The sequence below is a fragment of the Chiloscyllium plagiosum genome, unplaced genomic scaffold, assembly GCF_037043375.1.
Source record: "Chiloscyllium plagiosum isolate Xiang-an unplaced genomic scaffold, Cpla_swu_hap1 HiC_scaffold_10, whole genome shotgun sequence".
Lineage (NCBI taxonomy): Eukaryota > Metazoa > Chordata > Chondrichthyes > Orectolobiformes > Hemiscylliidae > Chiloscyllium > Chiloscyllium plagiosum.
This window is the reverse complement of record NW_028270148.1, coordinates 23,745,890-23,764,100: the sequence shown is the minus strand read 5'-3', so window position 1 is coordinate 23,764,100 and position 18,211 is coordinate 23,745,890. Positions and strand designations below refer to the sequence as shown.

Here is an 18,211-nt window from a genome sequence, read left to right as displayed (position 1 = left end):
AAAAACTGTACAGGAGGGGTTTCCCCTCTCATCAGAAGGCTCGACCAGCTCAATCCCACTGAGATTTCACTGCAGACTTACTATCCTTTCCCCCCTTCCCGCCCTCCTCACCCTCCCCAAACCTTGAGGGCAATTTCTCTGAGAGGTTTTCCTGTGTTTTCTCCCCTGACTCAGCAGCGCCCCATCTCTCAATGGAGCGGACAAGGCTTTTTGGCTGCTACCTGCCCTGTGATTGGGCCTGCATTATTGAGAGCCTGTCGGCTATCCTTAATATGGCACTGGGTTGGGTCATGTGAGAGGTTACCTTTAGGAAAGTAGCTTCCCATGTCTGCACGCCGGCAATTATGGGCTTGGGGACCCCCATGTATTTCCCCGACTGGGGTCCTGAAGCATGCAGAGGCCTGTGAGTCAACGTTTTAGCAAAAGGAAGCATTTTCCTCTTTTGATCTCCCTACTTAACTGACAAACTCTCGACAAGGAGGTTGGACAACCCGCTGCTGTACTGGAGCTTAGAGGTGCAGGAGTACAGTTCTAGAATGTTCTGCAGTCTGTCTCCCCATCCCAGTTCTGAGGGAGGAAGTACTTGGCAGAATGGATGAAGTGTGGAGCTGGAAATAGCACAGCAGGTCAAGCTGTATCAGAGGAGAGGGGGAGTCGCTGTGTCAGCTTGGAACCTTTCATCAGGATTAAACGTTGATTCCCTCTCTCTGATGCTGCTTGACCTGCTGTGCTTTTTCCAGCTCCACTCTTTATCCACTCTGATTCTCTAACATTTGCAGTCCTCACTATCTTCAGGAATTACCACTCAGACATCCTCATGCCACTTGAACTCCGACTTTAAGCCAGTAGAGAGCCGAAAGTCTAAGAATATAATCCTCTTTCAGTGTCAGCTTTGGTTCAGTGATATTACCTCTTGGTCAGAAGACCATGGAGTCAAGCTCCAGTGCAGAGATTTAGGGACATTTGAGGCTGAACCTTGAGTGTTTATTGGAGGAAAAACTTCAGGTGAGGTTTGAAACTTAGGTCCTTTCTGCTCTCTCAGGTGCTTGTAAAAGATCTCATGGCATTGTTTCCCAGTAGAGCAAACGGAACTCCAGCGGTGTTCCAATCAATTTTTATCACTCAATGAACATCACCAAAAACATTGTCTTGCAATTTACCTCAATTACTGTTTGCATCTTGCTGTGTGGAAAATGAGCCACCGTGTTTGGCTAATTTGTGACAAACTGAGTTCACAGAAGGTGCCAAAGGGAACGCAGTTCCTTTGAAGAATTTACTATTTTGGTTATATTCTTGTTTGTCTTTTCAAGAAGTTTAGGAGAAATTTCCCTCCCTGTTGTTTGAAGGGGTTTAGTCCTGGCAGAATTTGACCCAATTCCACAATTTTCCAGCAGCCAATTTCAATGGAGACCCCTATCAAACTTGACTGGTTTCTTGGATTTGTGCCAAATAACTGACTCCAATATTGTCATCATCCCATTGTGATTCCTTCCATTGCCCAATTCTCATGTTCTAGCTTCACCATAGCTGCATTCTTCGCTCAGTTGTAGTTAACATTTATATTACCCCACCCATTCCACCATCTGCCAACATGGGCCCAAGGTCTAATTTCTCTCCATAAACTTTTGTATGTGTGCCTGTGCATGTATATCACTGTGTGTGTTCCTCCAGCTCATGGGATATATATCCTATAGGATGATACAACTGAGAAAGGATAACTCCCTGAAGCCTGCCCTCCATTGACAAGGCACAAGTCAGGAGTGTGATGGAACGCCTTGCACTTCCTGGATGAGTGCAGCCCCAATAACACTAAAGAAGCTTGACACCATCCAGGACAAAGCAGCCCACTTGATCGGCATCACATCCACAAGTGTCCACTCTCCCAGTCAATGATGATCAGGAGCAGCAGTGTGTGCCACCTGCAAACATTCACGAAAGATCCTCAGACAGCACCTTCCAAACCCCACGACCACTTCCATCTAGAAGGACAAGGGCAGCAGATACATGGGCACACCAGAAAAATATATTGCCATTCTTTCACTGTCATTGGGTCAAAATCTGGAAATTCCCTCCCCAAGGGCATTGTGGGTCTCCCTACTGGATATGGACTTCAGCGATTCAAGAAGGCAACTCACCACCACCTTCTCAAGATCAACTAGGGATGGGCAATAAATACTGGCACAGCCAGCAACACCCACATCCCATGAGTGAATAAATTAAAAAAATTCAGCCCCTGATTCAGTGGTTTTTCTTTGAAGGCACTACCCAATAGGCCCAGCCTCCACCTCGTTTCTCCTTAGCCTGAAAAAAAATCTTTCAATTATCTATGCACTCAAAGTTGAGGCAGTGCATTTCAGGGTACCTCTGAGTATGTCTCAGTGTCTGTAATAACTCCCTAATATATAATCGGTATTGAGAACCAGAGGTTTCCAGAAGGAGAATGGCCTTTGTCTTTAGCAGTTTGATGGTAATTTGATGGGGCAGATTTCCCGTCTCTTTGCAAATTTGTCCGATTTGGTTTTCTGGTTCAGAGGTTAATCAGGGCATTCACTTTTGATGAAACAAAGTTTGCAACACGTTGGAAAGAGGAATGACTCATCTGTTTCTTCTTTGGTGCAGATGTGAATGAGTGTCAAGATGCGATTCTGTGCACCAATGGGCAATGCACGAATACAGAGGCCTCCTTCTTCTGCGAATGCAACTTGGGTTACCGTCTGACTGCCACAAGGGACCAGTGTGAAGGTGACAGCAATTTCATAGAATACCCTCAGCAGACCTCTTGTTGGGTTTAATTTTCACTGGCTGTGCACCAGTGTATGTGTTTGTAGAAAATTCCCTTTGGTAACATTCACCGAGATAGAATGAGGACTTGGCTCAGCAGGGTCAATTAGAATTCCAAAGCAGTAGCTGGCTGTTTTGTAAAGTGAGGTGAATATTGCATAAAAATCACACAGTCCCTTCAGCATCACCCCTTAAAATGTGAGGGAAGTTAATTGTCCTTTGTTGTTTCTCAGTGTAATATTTCCAGCCTCTATTTAAAATGGAGTAGAATATTTGCAACATGAAAGTTTATTGGAGAAAGATGCTTGGAGAGATGGAGGGGTGCTTAGGGCATTGGTTTCTCCCAGTTGTCTGAATGTGCTCATGTTCTGCAGTTCCGGAGCATGCTCTCCACTCCAAAGGATGTTGTTGAGGCCACTTTTGGCGTACTGTGTAGATTTGACATCATCCTACAATAGGAAGGATATTATTAAATTGGAGGGGGTACAGAAAAGATTTAGAAGGATGTTGCTGGAACTGGAGTGTTTGAGTCATGGGGAGAAGTTGGATAGGCTGGGACATTTTTCCCCTGGAGGGTCAAACGTTGAGGGGTGATCATATAGAGGTTTATAAAATCATGAGGGGCATGGATAAGGTGAATAGCAAAGGTCTTTCCCCTAGGGTAGGAGAGTCCAGAACTAGAGAGCATAGGTTTAATATGAGAGGAGAATGATTTAAAAGTGATCTGAGGAGCAACATTTTCAAACAGAGGTTGGCTCGTATGTGGAATGAACTTCCCGAGGAAGTGGTAGACGCTGGTAAAGTACAGCATTTAAAAGACATTTGAACAGGTACATGAAAAGGAAAGGTTTGGAGGGATATGGGCAAAATACAGGCAAGCAGGACTAGTTTAGTTTGTGTAACTTGGTCAGTATGGATGAGTTGGACCAAAGGATCTGTTTCCATACTTTAAGACTCTACAATTCTAAAATGTGTTGGGCTCAAATTGAGTGATTGGTGCTTAGTTAGTCCATTCGTTGGGATCTTCATCACTTAAATCTGAAAGGTCAACCTTCCATTGACACTGTGAGACAATGAGAGCTGCCAGTGATGAAACATTTCCTCCAGGACATGGTTCAATTAGGAGTTGATTTGAAATCTTTGGCAGGAGATTTCGGGGAGAGTTGAAGAGAAATGGTTTCTGTGGTTCTGAGGATCTGGGATGTTCCACCTGACAAAATCAGCAGGGGTTGATCTGATTGGGTAATTTAAACAGAATGTGGAACTTGCAGGTTCAGGCACCAAAATCAGGAATGTGGGACCAAGCGGGATTGTTCTTTTAACGAGCTGAAACAGCCCTGGCTGGTCGAATGGCCTTTGTCTATGATGATTAGAGATTAAATTAGATTCCCTACAGTGTGGAAACAGGCCCTTCGGCCCAACCAGTCCACACTGACCCTCCGAAGAGTAACCCTCCCAGACCCATTTCCCTCTGACTAATGCACCTAACACTATTGGCAATTTAGAATGGCCAATTCACCTGACCTGCACATCTTTGGATTGTGGGAGGAAACTGGAGAACCCAGAGGAAACCCACACAGACTCGGGGAGAATGTGCAAACTCCACACGGACAGACACCCAAGGCTGGAATCAAACTTCAGATACTGGTGCTGTGAGGCCGCAGTGCTAACCACTGAGCCACTGTATGCTGTACATAATTCTGTCAGCTTCTAGAAAAGGAAGCTAAACAGTTTAATTTGTGAGGTGGTACTTTTTCCACCTCCTCCCTTTCTTTGCCTTGGACTTTTTTTTGTGCGTGTTAGACACGGTCACCAGAAAGAAAAGCGTGTTCCCTGTTTATTGGGTACAGCCATGATAAGTAGGCGCCAAGTGGAATAAAATGTTGGTCAGCCTTTTCCAGTCCTTTCTAAAAAATGTGATGAAGAATGAGGCCTGCCTCTCAATTTAGCTAAGGAAAGCTGTGTTTACAACCTCACTACAAAGAACCCATCCATTTTTATCTAGAGTCCACTGTCCTTTATATACCTTCAGTTGTTTTAAACAATAAGTTCAGCTCATGGCTCCTCAGTCGAACTAGAGAGAAGGTCATTTTTTTTTTTGGCCAATGCTGTTTCTTCAAGGCTTTGGCTAGGGTTGCAGACAACATAACCAAACCAAGTGCTGGAGGCTCCAATATGTCATTGGAAACTACACAGAGGCAATTGTTGCTCTAAGTGTTGGTGTTCCATTAGTGAGGGAGCAATAAATAATGTGGATTCTGTTGGTAAGATTTAGAGGCAGCATCAACATAATTGCTTTCTGAACGTATTTGTTGCAGACATTGACGAATGCCAACAAAACTCGGATACTTGCCAGGGAGGTGTGTGCATCAACAATGCTGGCTCCTTTACATGCACGTGTCCAGGTGGCTTCCAGCTGGTGAATGGTGTTAGGTGCCAAGGTAAAGAATTGATACTGGCAGGAAGTGCCACGTCTTCCCTTGTCCTTTGCCTTGTGTACCCTGTAACTGGCCCCTGCCTGTGTTATCCTGGGCAGTTCACCCTGGAATTGAATGCTCACATGTGTGGGGAAACGCATCCAATTTGCCAAAAGATTGGCAAAATTTGCAAAAAAAGTCTTTTAATTGGGCTAAAAATGTACTACTCAGTATTGGAAATGAATGCAATGAAATTAATGAATGCATTAACCCCATTTAATTTAATCAGATGAATGCCTCTGTTGTGGTAACACAGGAGCAAACAGTTTCCTAAGGCTGATCTGACTGTTTGCAACCCCAGAATCCCATTTGGCCCCAGGGTCGAGCTTTCAATGACATATCCATCCGGCCACTAAGACTGTGATGTTGTCCAAGTCTCTGGGTGCCTCAGCTGATCTGCTGCTGGAGCTCCTCTCCATGCCTTTTGCTTCTGCCGCACCCTGACCATTCCAGCACTCTCCCGGCCAACCATGTCTCATCCTCCATAGGCCCGAGGATGTCCAAAGCTCGGCTACTTATCTCCTAACTCAGACCAAATCTTGCTGTTGCCTCTGTGGCTCGCTGATCCACATTGGCTGCTCGTCAAGGAGTACCTTGAGTTCATAATTATTGTTCTTGCTTTCAAATCACCACATGACCTTGCACCTCCCTATTTCTCTAACCTCCTCTAGCCCTAAGGCTCTCCGAGATATCTTTGCTCCTTTAATTCTCATCTCCTCAGTATCCCTGTTCTCCAATCCTTGTCCTGTGTCCAGAAAGTGTTTGAAAGTTAATGTTGAGCCCCTATAATTGGAGCTCTTGGACCATAGTCCTCACTGTGCTGGATCTGTTATATCTGCTGGGAACTGCCTTAAGTAACATAGGCAGCCTCTGGTATGGACATGAACAACGCTGCAAAAACAGGGAGGTTAGAAAAGAGCTCTTGGGATTTCATAGTACGTACTAATATTCATTCAGGCCACATTCAAATTCTTTAAACAGGGCACTGGCAGTTTAAAAAATATAATGGAGCATCCTCAATTCAGTCAGTAAAATAGTTATTTATTTCACTTATTAACTACTAATGTGTCCTCACTAATGGAGAGTGAGACCCTTCCACACACCAGGAAAATGCTTGAGGTGTTTAAAATCTGTAATACAAACAGAAAATGCTGGAACTGCTCATCAGATCGACAGTATCAGTGGAGAGAGAAATATTGGAACTGGGCCGCAAAGATTAGGAAACCATCAGTGCAAATTGTCAGAATGTTAACCTTTCACCCCCAGTTTCTTAAGGTAATTTTTTTGTGACAAACATCCTCCACCAGAAACTTCTCAGTGGTCCGAGAGTTGCCTTGTCTAGACGAGGGAGAATATTTGGGAGTGGAACATTTGCCCTCTCAGGTGTTCGTGAACACTATTTGACGTTAACAGGAGTTTTCAGCTCAGTACTTAGTAAACATTGACTCGTACACTCGAGAATCAAATGCATTTTGCTTCCAATTATATTTTTTTCTATTACAGGCAATTCCTGGCTTCTTTTTTCCTTTAAGTGATAATTTGATGTAGCAGAAGAAATTTTCCAGCCTGGTGAATTAAAAGGCCCCAGCAGACTCTGCTACAATTTCCATAAACTTGCAATGGATACCTGCACATCTAGTCCCGTGCTTTATTCGGCTTATGTTAGACAGGTTCTCTCTCTTCTTCTCATGTGCATTCATCTGACTGAAAACTGCCTTGGGTGGAATAGAATGAGTGATAGTTAATTATGTTTGCTTGCTTCAGAAAGAAGACAAAGCTTTTAATTAGTCCTGAGTATAAGATTTAAGGCTTTGTACCTGGTACCTTGAGGCCTTAGTGAAAAAAATGGAGTGCAATCTCACTGGAGCGTAGCACAGTAATAGCATCATTGTAAGAGTGTTTGGCACTAAATCAGTCCCGTGATCATTATCTAAAGATCAAAACCTGCTAAACCCTACAATGCCTGAGTTGAATAGAGTTATTAATCATAATCCACATGTAGCAATTTGAAACCTGTAATCCTATTTTTGCCAAGTGTTTGTAGCTCGCAAGTGAGAGAGAGGTTGAGATGTTACTGAAGGGTGCCTGACCTTTGTGACTTGGGGTAATGGTGTAGCACGGTGGCTCAGTGGTTAACAGTGCTGCTTCACTGCACCAGGGACCCCAGTTCGATTCCAGCCTCAGGTGATTGTCTGTGTGGAGTTTACACGTCCTTCCCGTGTCTGCGTGGGTTTCCTCCTGGTGCTCCGGTTTCCTCCCACAGTCTGACAATGTGCAGGCTAGGGTGGATGGACCATGCTAAATTGCCCTAGAGTGAATGGGATCTGTAATCTATGTGTATTAGCCATGATGAATGTGGGGTTCAGGGATTGGGTGGGTGAGATGTGTAGTCTACGTGTATTAGCTGTGGTGAATGTGGGGTTAAGAGATTGGGTGAAGGGAGTAGGTGGGATGGTCTTTGGAGGGTTGGTGTAGACTCGATGGGCTGAATGGTCTCAATCAACACTGTTGGGATTCTATGGTTAGTGAGCAGGCTGAGACTGAAGTAGTCACGGTAAGGCACAATCATTAGTAATGAGAAATTTTGAATGAGGCTGTTTGGTGCAGACTGTTTTAGTCAGAGACAAACTTAAGGAATAGAAGCAATTCCTAGCCATATGGCCCCTCGAGGCTGCTCTGCCAATCAATAAAATCATGAATGGCTGATCTGATCTTGGCCCCAATTCCAGTTTCCTGTTTGTAATCCAGAACCCTTGACTCATGCCATCTTCCTTGGCATTAATTTAACTTGCATGACTTCTCCTCCTCAACTGTCTGGAACAGGGTATTCCCGCTAAAAGCAGGAAGTCCACCTCACTCCTGAATTGAACCCTCATGTTGAAAGTTCTTGATTCCCCCACACCAGGAAACAGCCTCTCAAAATCTCCTTTCAGAATCTTAGACTTTTTTGGGTAATCAACCTTTTCAGTTAGAACATTTCTGGAGCAAATGGGCCTTCTAGCTCAGAATAGGGACACTACCACAACACCATGAGGATTCCTTCAGGATATTGTATATTTCAATAAGACACCTCTAGACTCGAATGGAATAGGTTGAACCTGCTCCACGTTTCCTTTAAAGGTAATCCCTTCATCTGAAGAATCATCCAAAGGAAACTTCCTGAAATTGCCTCCGATGTATACATATTAAGAATGAGCTTTATCTCTGTCCTTCAGGGTGGGAAGGCAATGGAGAAGGAGAGAGTAATTACTCAAGTAATATTTAAAGTGTTCAATCATTATGGTCCTCTACTTTTTGTCATTTACATAAATGATTTGGATGCGAGCATAAGAGGTACAGTTAGTAAATTTGCAGATGACACCAAAATTGGAGGTGTAGTGGACAGCGAAGAGGGTTATCTCAGATTACAACAGGATCTTGACCAGATGGGCCAATGGGCCGAGAAGTGGCAGATGGAGTTTAATTCAGATAAATGTGAAATGCTGCATTTTGGGAAAGCAAATCTTAGCAGGACTTATACACTTAATGGTAAGGTCCTAGGTAGTGTTGCTGAACAAAGAGACCTTGGAGTGCAGGTTCATAGCTCCTTGAAAGTGGAGTTGCAGGTAGATAGGATAGTGAAGAAGGCGTTTGGTATACTTTTCTTTATCGGTCAGAGTATTGAGTACAGGAGTTGGGAGGTCATGTTGTAGCTGTACAGGACATTGGTTAGGCCACTGTTGGAATATTGCGTGCAATTCTGGTCTCCCTCGTATCGGAAAGGTCTTGTGAAACTTGAAAGGGTTCAGAAACGATTTATAAGGACGTTGCCAGGGTTGAAGGATTTGAGCTATAGGGAGAGGTTGGGGACAGACTGGGGCTGTTTTCCCTGGAGCGTCAGAGGCTGAGGGGAGACCTTATAGAGGTTTACAAAATTATGAGGGGCATAGATAGGATAAATGGACAAAGTTTTTTCCCTGAGGTGGGGGAGTCCAGAACTAGAGGGCATAGGTTTAGGGTGAGAGGGGAAAGATATAAAAGAGACCTAAGGGGCAACTGTTTCACACAGAGGGTGGTATATGTATGGAATGAGCTGCCAGAGGATGTGGTGGAGGATGGTACAATTGCAACATTTAAGAGACATTTGGATGGGTATATGAATAGGAAGGGTTTGGAGGGATATCGGTTGGGTGCTGGCAGGTTGGGATAAATAGTCAGCATGGACGGGTTGGACCGAAGGGTCTGTTTCCATCTGTACATCTCTATGACTCTATTAGTTTTCTGAGAACTATTATAAATTATTCTTTACAAATGAGGTCAGTCTGTCCTTGCCCTTCACTCACCTCCATGTTCCACTTCTTTCACCACCATGCTGTTCTTTAAACTGTCTCTCCTCGGTAGCCCAATCACGGTGGCACAGTGGTTAGCACTGCTGCCTCACAGCGCCAGAGACCCGAGTTCAATTCCCGCCTCAGGCGACTGACTGTGTGGAGTTTGCACATTCTCCCCGTGTCTGCGTGGGTTTCCTCCGGGTGCTCCGGTTTCCTCCCACAGTCCAAAGATGTGCAGGTCAGGTGAATTGGCCATGCTAAATTGCCCGTAGTGTTAGGTAAGGGGTAGATGTAGGGGTATGGGTGGGTGGCGCTTCGGTGGGGTGGTGTGGACTTGTTGGGCCGAAGGGCCTGTTTCCACACTGTAAGTAATCTAATCTAATCTAATCTAATCTAATTTCTGTCTCCTTTCTCCTCTGTCCCTCTCGTTCTCCTTCCCTCTATTCCTCCCTCCCTCTCTGTGCACATGGGTAGCAGTTTAGACAGATCTCCCTTTTGCTGGTGATTTGAGTATTCTGTGTGATCTAATTAGAGTGAAATATGCATATTTTTCAGATGTTGACGAATGCGCAGATGGCACCAAATGCCATGATGGATCTTGTGTCAACACCGACGGCTCCTATAGATGTGAATGTGCCAGAGGCTATCGTTTGAACCCTACTGGTGAAGCATGCGCTGGTAACTTCTGATTTATTTTTTGTAAGGGAAATGGATTGATGAAAGTACTGTTACAAAAATAGCAGTAAATCAAAATTCCTGTTTTTTAAAAAATAAAACTGATACACCAGATCAACTATTTCCAGAACATGCCAAAGCTCACGTCAATGTAGTTTACAGTTTGCTCATTAATCACATGTAGCCGAGAGGTCTGTGAGGGCACAAGCAGCCAATGCCACTTTTAATCATGCCCATCCCTGCCATTGTATTCACAGTTACTACTGTTTCCTCTCTTTCTCTCTATGTCTGTCCCACCATATCATTCCTTGAAAGTGAGTTTTTCGATGGGTGCCATCTGTGTTTGCCAGTCTTCCTTCAAGCTAGTTTTCTGGATGAACCCAACTTTGCCTGGCATATCCACTGAACAGTGTGTCCCTTCACCACCCATTATCCACACTGCCCACTGACTTCCAGAGATGTGACACCCTTGGTTTAGCAGCAAAAGGTAGAGCTTTACATCCTCTTATCAAAGCTCTTATTGCCCAAGAATCTAGCTGAGTTTCCTATGCACAGGAAATGAATGAGAAAATGTTCTCGTTGGAGGCCTTGGAGCGCAGTAGGCAGTGTCAGTGAAGCTCTCACTTCATAAAATCTCTACAGTGTGGAAGTTGGCCATTCGGCCCATCGAGTCCACACTGACCCTCCGAAGAGCATCCCACTCACCCCCTCAGAACCACCTCAATCCCTGTAACTCTGCATTTCCAATGGCTAACCTTCATATCCCTGGACACAACGGGCAATTTAGCATGGCTAGTGCGATCTAACGTGCACATGTTTGGACTGGAGTAGAAAACCAGAGCATCCGGAGGAAAGCCACGCAGACACAGGGAGAGTGTCCAAACTCCACACAGACAGTCACCTGGTGGAATCAAACCTGGGTTCCTGCTGCTGTGAGGCAGTAGTGCTAACCACTGAGCTGCCCCATTCAAGGCCTACTCCAGTATTTGATGGCCAAGCTCTTTGAGTATTAACTGTGAAATGTTCCAATATGGCAATGGCAAATGTTAAGAGCAGGAGAGATTCCTCATCTAGCAGTATGATGGATAGAAAGTTCAGAGTCTGTCCTGTCACGCTGCATAGCTCCAGACTGGAACCTGTATGATTAGATTAGATTACATTACAGTGTGGAAACAGGCCCTTCGGCCCAACAAGTCCACACCGACCCGCTGAAGCGAAACCCACCCATACCCCTTACCTAACACTACGGGCAATTTAGTATGGCCAATTCACCTGACCTGCACATCTTTGGACTGTGGGAGGAAACCAGAGCACCCGGAGGAAACCCACGCAGACACGGGGAGAACGTGCAAACTCCACACAGTCAGCCGCCTGAGGTGGGAATTGAACCCGGGTCTCTGGCGCTGTGAGGCAGCAGTGCTAACCACTGTGCCGCCCACAGTACGTATTGCTTGGACTCTCTGAGTGAACTGTCGCACACCAGCACCATTTCCCTAACCATTAAAACCATTTACCTTTGATATTCTAGCAATTTGCTCAATCTGGTTTCCTTCTATGTGTTAACTTTGGCTGTTGGTTCCAAATTCTGAGCACAGACATTACCCCCAGGCCAGGAACTATGCTAAGAACGAGAAAGTTTTGACATTTTCAAAGTGTCAATGTTTTAAATAGGGTCCCTTAAAAAAACTGGTGGCTAGAAAGAGTTAACATTGTGATTCTCACTGGATGATGTGAGCAAGTATATTAAGCACAGTGCTTTAATCTTAATCCTATTTAAATATCAGTAAATAATAACTTATTCATTAATAAACTTTGTCAAATAAAAATCAAACAAACTGCAGATCCTGTAAATCAGAGACAGAAATAGAAATGACTGGAAAAGCTCAGCAGGTCTGGCAGCATCTTTGGAGAGAAATTAGAGTTAACGTTTTTGCTCCTGAACCGCTCAATCTGATTGCTCTCCACAGATGCTGCCGGACCTGCTGAGCTTTTCCAGTAATTTCGATTTTTCTCATAAATTTTGTCAACTCTGTTTTGACGTGAAATTCAAGGAGGCAGATAGCTAAATGTGGATTTGTTTAATAATAAGGGAAAAATATGTTATATTTAGAGACCAAATGATGTCAACTTTATTCTGCTGTTTAAAATAGCATGGTGTTTAATGACCGACGTTACTGTCTCTTTAGCTAGTCAAATAACCTGATAAGAACCAAGCTATGTCCTCTCCCAGAAAGGGATTGTGAGCTGGTCTGGTCTTCCAGGTAAGAACCCTGGAATCATTCTAAGAAGCTATTGGATATTTAGTTTGTACAGAAGGATGTATCCCTTTTATGTTTGTTATGGAGTCAGCTACTGTTCCTCTCTGCTGATAAATCCATGTGTTTTATTGCACGTACAAATTGCAGATGCTAGAAATCAGAAATAAAAGCAAAAGCCAGAAGGAAATATACATCAGCACTAATGTAGGGGAAAACAGGTCTAATCTTTCAGGACTTTGAACTTTCTTCAAAACAGGGCAAAGCTAGAGATGTGTTCAGTGTGAACCAGTTGAATTGGGGAGGGAGTCATTTTATTTCTTCATTTTGTTGTCACCCTGTCCTCTCTGTCTCTGATAGCTGCAGTGTTCAAATGAACTCAACACCAGCTGGTGCTGGGTCCACTACGTTTCGTCATTTATATAAATGATTTGGATACGAGTATAAGAGGTACAGTTAGTAAGTTTGCAGATGACACCAAAATTGGAGGTGTAGTGGACAGCGAAGAGGGTTACCTCAGATTGCAATGGGATCTTGACCAGATGGGCCAATGGGCTGAGAAGTGGCATATGGAGTTTAATTTAGATAAATGTGCGGTCCTGAATTTTGGGAAAGCAAATCTTAGCAGGACTTATACACTTAATGGTAAGGTCCTCAGGAGTGTTACTGAACAAAGAGACCTTGGAGTGCAGGTTCATAGCTTCTTAAAAGTGGAGCTGCAGGTAGATAGGATAGTGAAGAAGGAGTTTGGTATACTTTCTTTATTGGTCAGAGTATCGAGTACAGAAGTTGGGAGGTCATGTTGCGGCTGTACAGGACATTGGTTAGGCCACTGTTGGAATATTGCATGCAATTCTGGTCTCCTTCCTATTGGAAAGATGTTGTGAAACTCGAAAGGATGCAGAAATGATATACAAGGATGTTGCCAGGGTTGGAGGATTTGAGCTATAGGGAGAGGTTGAACAGGCTGGAGCTGTTTTCCCTGGAGCATCAGAGGCTGAGGGTGACCTTATTGAAATTTATAAAATCATGAGAGGCATGGATAGGGTAAATGGACAAAGTTTTTTCCCTGAGGTGGGGGAGTCCAGAACTAGAGGGCATAGGTTTCGGGTGAGAGGGGAAAGATATAAAAGAGACGTAAGGGGCAACATTTTCACGTAGAGGGTGGTGTATGTACGGAATGAACTGCCAGAGGAAGGTGGAGGCTGGTACAATTGCAACATTTAAAAGGCATTTGGATGGGTATATTGAATAGGAAGAGTTTGGAGGGATATGGGCCAGGTGCTAGCAGGTGGCATGAGATTGGGTTGGGATATCTGATTGGCATGGATGGGTTGGACCGAAGGGTCTGTTTCCGTGCTGTACACCTCTATGACTCTATGACTCTTTGACTAGCTCGAGGAACACCTCCCCTTTCAGGTGTACACTTTGCAGCTCTCTGGTCTCATTTCTGAGTTCAGTTTTAGCCTGTAACATCTGTCCCTGTTCTGTGACATTTTTCTTTGCTGGTTTTGTTTGCCTCCTGTTTCCTGTTGTTGCCTTCACTTTCAGAAGGTAACTCTTGAGTTGCCTGCATACACACCTCCCCCAGGATATAGTTTTTATTCCTTCACTTGTCTCCTTACTAATCCCTTTGGCCTTGCAACATGAACTGTTTTGTCACTTAATCTCCCCTGGCTTCACCATATCATATGGATGTTCCATTTTAATTCACAACTTCCACTCTCTCACTTCCTGAAAATCAGTCACATTTTTAGCACTGGTGGTCACAGAGCTGAATAATAAATGTTTGCAATGTTTTTAAAATCTATTTTATTGTCCTGCGTTCCCTCAGCCCCCACCCCTCACAATCTCTCTGTGCAATGCGGAACGGGTTGATGATTGCTGAAACACTCATTGTAGTTCATTGCATGTCATAACATTGGAGGAGTAGGGGTGGCAGCTGGAAACTCTGGGACCTGATGGCCGTCAGAGCAATTTCCATGATGTGGCCACACAGAATCATTATCAATCTGCAGATATTTCCAAAGATACCTATGGGAGGGCTTCCGGGTCAGCGTGTGGTAGCTGCAGTGTAACAGCCTACCCACATTAAACAATTCCACATGTCCTGGATCTTGCAATGTGGTGCACATTATGCCAAGCATCCTCTTTGCTTTGAGGAACGATCAGAGAGACAGAGATCCATCGACTATGAGAATTGCAATCACCTCCTGGTCTCTTCAAGGTACCAGAAATCTCTCTTCAAGGTGCACGAAACAAATAATAAAGATGGACAAACTAACTGAGCAAAACTGAGTGTTGTTCCTCCAGTAACTTTGCTCAGAATGATATGACCACCAAGGCCATTAAACTATTCAAACTCTGTGTTATCAGAAAACATGATTGAAATAACTCAATGAAGATCGGTATCCCATCACCAAATCATTCTTTATTTACACATGCATGGTGCAAGACACTGACCCAGCTCCCTCAGAGCCAGCTCCTAGAGTGAACAGAGCCTCTGACACTCCTGTTTTAGTATCTGTCAGCCAGGGCTCCCTGATCGAAGCAGATGAACAGCCCCAATCAAGGTACTCATATTCTGTGAGGTCCACCTGGCTGACCTGATTCCTATCACTACAGTGATTGCGTCACTCGAGTTTTCCTTGTTATTTTGTAACGTAACATTTGTTGGCACACGTTGTGAAATAATCAGATTATCTTTAGTCCCAGTTGTTTGAAGACTGATCCAACATCACAACCTGTATTTCGTTAAAATCCACACATGCCCATATTTGGAATTAGGATTAGAAACAGGTTTTAGTGTCACGTGTCTTTAAGTGCAGGGACACAGAGATACAGTGAAAAGTTTACAGTGTCGCCATTCACGGCGCCATCTTAGGAACACAGTAGCTGGGTACAAAATCCAAAGTAATTCATTTTTTGGAATGAATGTCCTGCTGCTTTAGCTGGCTGTGCAGCCATAACATTTCAAAGTTGTGAGTTCCTGTGAAAGCACTCACACAGCTCTCTAGGTGAAAGATTCACTGACTCGAATTCACCTCAGCACTGTCACACAAGGAGCAGAAAGAAAGAAAGATTCTACACTCGTTTAAGATTGTGAGCCAGGCTGTCATTTCCACCAGATAGGCTTTTGTCAGGCCTTTGAGAAAATGAATTGGAAATAAATTGCATTTCTGTGGCATCGTTCGCGATTTTCATACATCCCATCATGTTTCCCAGCCAAATAAGCATTTTTGAAGTGTTATCGCTGTTGTAAAACGTTGCTTAATCTGTGTACAGCAACATCCCACAAACAGCAATGAGAGAAATGGCCAGATAGTGTTGGTTGAATGGTGAATGCTCTTCTAGGGTCCAGCAGAACTCTTGCAGAATGTAGTCATAGTCTGAAATCACTGCACAGAGGCTGGTATCCTGCCACCAAGTCACTCTTTATTTACATGTGTACAGTACATGGTCTCTGACCCAGCCAGCTGAGAGCCAGTCCCTAGAATGAGGACTCTCTGAATTCCCTGTTTATTTTTTTTTTCACAATAGGCAAACACCCGAGTGGCCAGTGACAAACACTGCCCTTCACATCAAAGGGCAATGCTGTGTGAAATACCCTGTTTATTTTTTTTATTTTTTTTTCACACGAATCCCCGGTTTATTTTTTCTTTTTTTCTCCCCACACTACCGCCTAAGTGCGGTAGTGCTTATTTTATCCCCAGCACCCATGGTGTGTGTGTGCAGGTGTGTGACACAGTGAAAGACACAAAGTGCACGAATCTTTATTCAAATTCCACCACCAGGAAGATAGGAAAACACCCGGGTGGCCAGTGACAAACACTGCCCTTCACATCAAAGGGCAGTGCTGTGTGATCAAAACAGTGAAGGGGAGGGTAGGGACTAAATCAAAATAGAATTGGAGGGAGAAATGATGCACTCCACTCCCTGTGGCGCCCACCTCTCCCTGAACAACTCCAGGGTGTTGGTGGACACCGCGTGCTCCTTCTCCAAGGACACCCGGGCTCTATTCCCTGTTTTTTTTTTCTTTTTTTTTCTAAGCACACTCCTGTTTTTTTTTCTCCTTTACATATTAACCCCCACACTACCACCTAAGTGCGGTAGTGCTTATTTTTTCCTCAGCACCCATGGTGTGTGTGCAGGTTTGAGACACAGTGAAAGACACAAAGTGCATGAATCGTTATTCAATTTCCACCACCAGGAAGATAGGAAAACACCCGAGTGGCCAGTGACAAACACTGCCCTTCACATCAAAGGGCAGTGCTGTGTGATCAAAACAGTGAAGGGGAGGGTAGGGACTAAATCAAAATAGAGTTGGAGGGAGAAATGATGCACTCCACTCCCTGCGGGGCCCACCTCTCCCTGAACAACTCCAGGGTGTTGGTGGACACCGCGTGCTCCTTCTCCAAGGACACCTGGGCTCTATTCCCTGTTTTTTTTTTTTCTTTTTTTTTTCTTCTTCAGGTGTGAGACACAGTGAAAGACACAAAGTGCACGAATCTTTATTCAATTTCCACCACCAGGAAGATAGGAAAACACCCGGGTGGCCAGTGACAAACACTGCCCTTCACATCAAAGGACAGTGCGTTGTGATCAAAACAGTGAAGGGGAGGGTAGGGACTAAATCAAAATAGAGTTGGAGGGAGAAATGATGCACTCCACTCCCTGCGGCGCCCACCTCTCCCTGAACAACTCCAGGGTGTTGGTGGACACCGCGTGCTCCTTCTCCAAGGACACCCGGGCTCTATTCCCTGTTTTTTTTTTTCTACACAGCGTCACAGAACAAGCAGTTGGGCTGGGAGCAAACTCTGCTTATTTTTTTTTTCAGGACACTCCTGTTTATTTTTTTTTTTTATTTTTTTTAAATTTAACCCCCACACTACCACCTAAGTGCGGTAGTGCTTATTTTATCCCCAGCACCCATGGTGTGTGTGTGCAGGTGTGAGATACAGTGGAAGACACAAAGTGCACGAATCTTTATTCAATTTCCACAACCAGGAAGATAGGAAAACACCCGGGTGGCCAGTGACAAACACTGCCCTTCACATCAAAGGGCAGTGCTGTGTGATCAAAACAGTGAAGGGGAGGGTAGGGACTAAATCAAAATAGAATTGGAGGGAGAAATGATGCACTCCACTCCCTGTGGCGCCCACCTCTCCCTGAACAACTCCAGGGTGTTGGTGGACACCGCGTGCTCCTTCTCCAAGGACACCCGGGCTCTATTCCCTGTTTATTTTTTTCTTTTTTTTTCTAAGCACACTCCTGTTTTTTTTTCTCCTTTACATATTAACCCCCACACTACCACCTAAGTGCGGTAGTGCTTATTTTTTCCTCAGCACCCATGGTGTGTGTGCAGGTTTGAGACACAGTGAAAGACACAAAGTGCATGAATCGTTATTCAATTTCCACCACCAGGAAGATAGGAAAACACCCGAGTGGCCAGTGACAAACACTGCCCTTCACATCAAAGGGCAGTGCTGTGTGATCAAAACAGTGAAGGGGAGGGTAGGGACTAAATCAAAATAGAGTTGGAGGGAGAAATGATGCACTCCACTCCCTGCGGGGCCCACCTCTCCCTGAACAACTCCAGGGTGTTGGTGGACACCGCGTGCTCCTTCTCCAAGGACACCTGGGCTCTATTCCCTGTTTTTTTTTTTTTCTTTTTTTTTTCTTCTTCAGGTGTGAGACACAGTGAAAGACACAA

General features: G+C 44.5%; 1 protein-coding gene across 5 annotated transcripts in view; it reads left to right on the top strand.

The window, feature by feature from the left end:
• Positions 1–18,211, top strand: part of ltbp1 (latent transforming growth factor beta binding protein 1) — a 425,536-nt gene that overhangs the window by 239,243 nt on the left and 168,082 nt on the right. For all 5 annotated transcript variants that reach the window (XM_043695510.2, XM_043695509.2, XM_043695511.2 and 2 more), the window contains 3 exons: positions 2,620–2,742; positions 5,100–5,222; positions 10,124–10,246. In XM_043695510.2, coding sequence (XP_043551445.2) covers positions 2,620–2,742; positions 5,100–5,222; positions 10,124–10,246 — 369 coding nt within the window. The remainder of the gene's footprint in view (positions 1–2,619; positions 2,743–5,099; positions 5,223–10,123; positions 10,247–18,211) is intronic.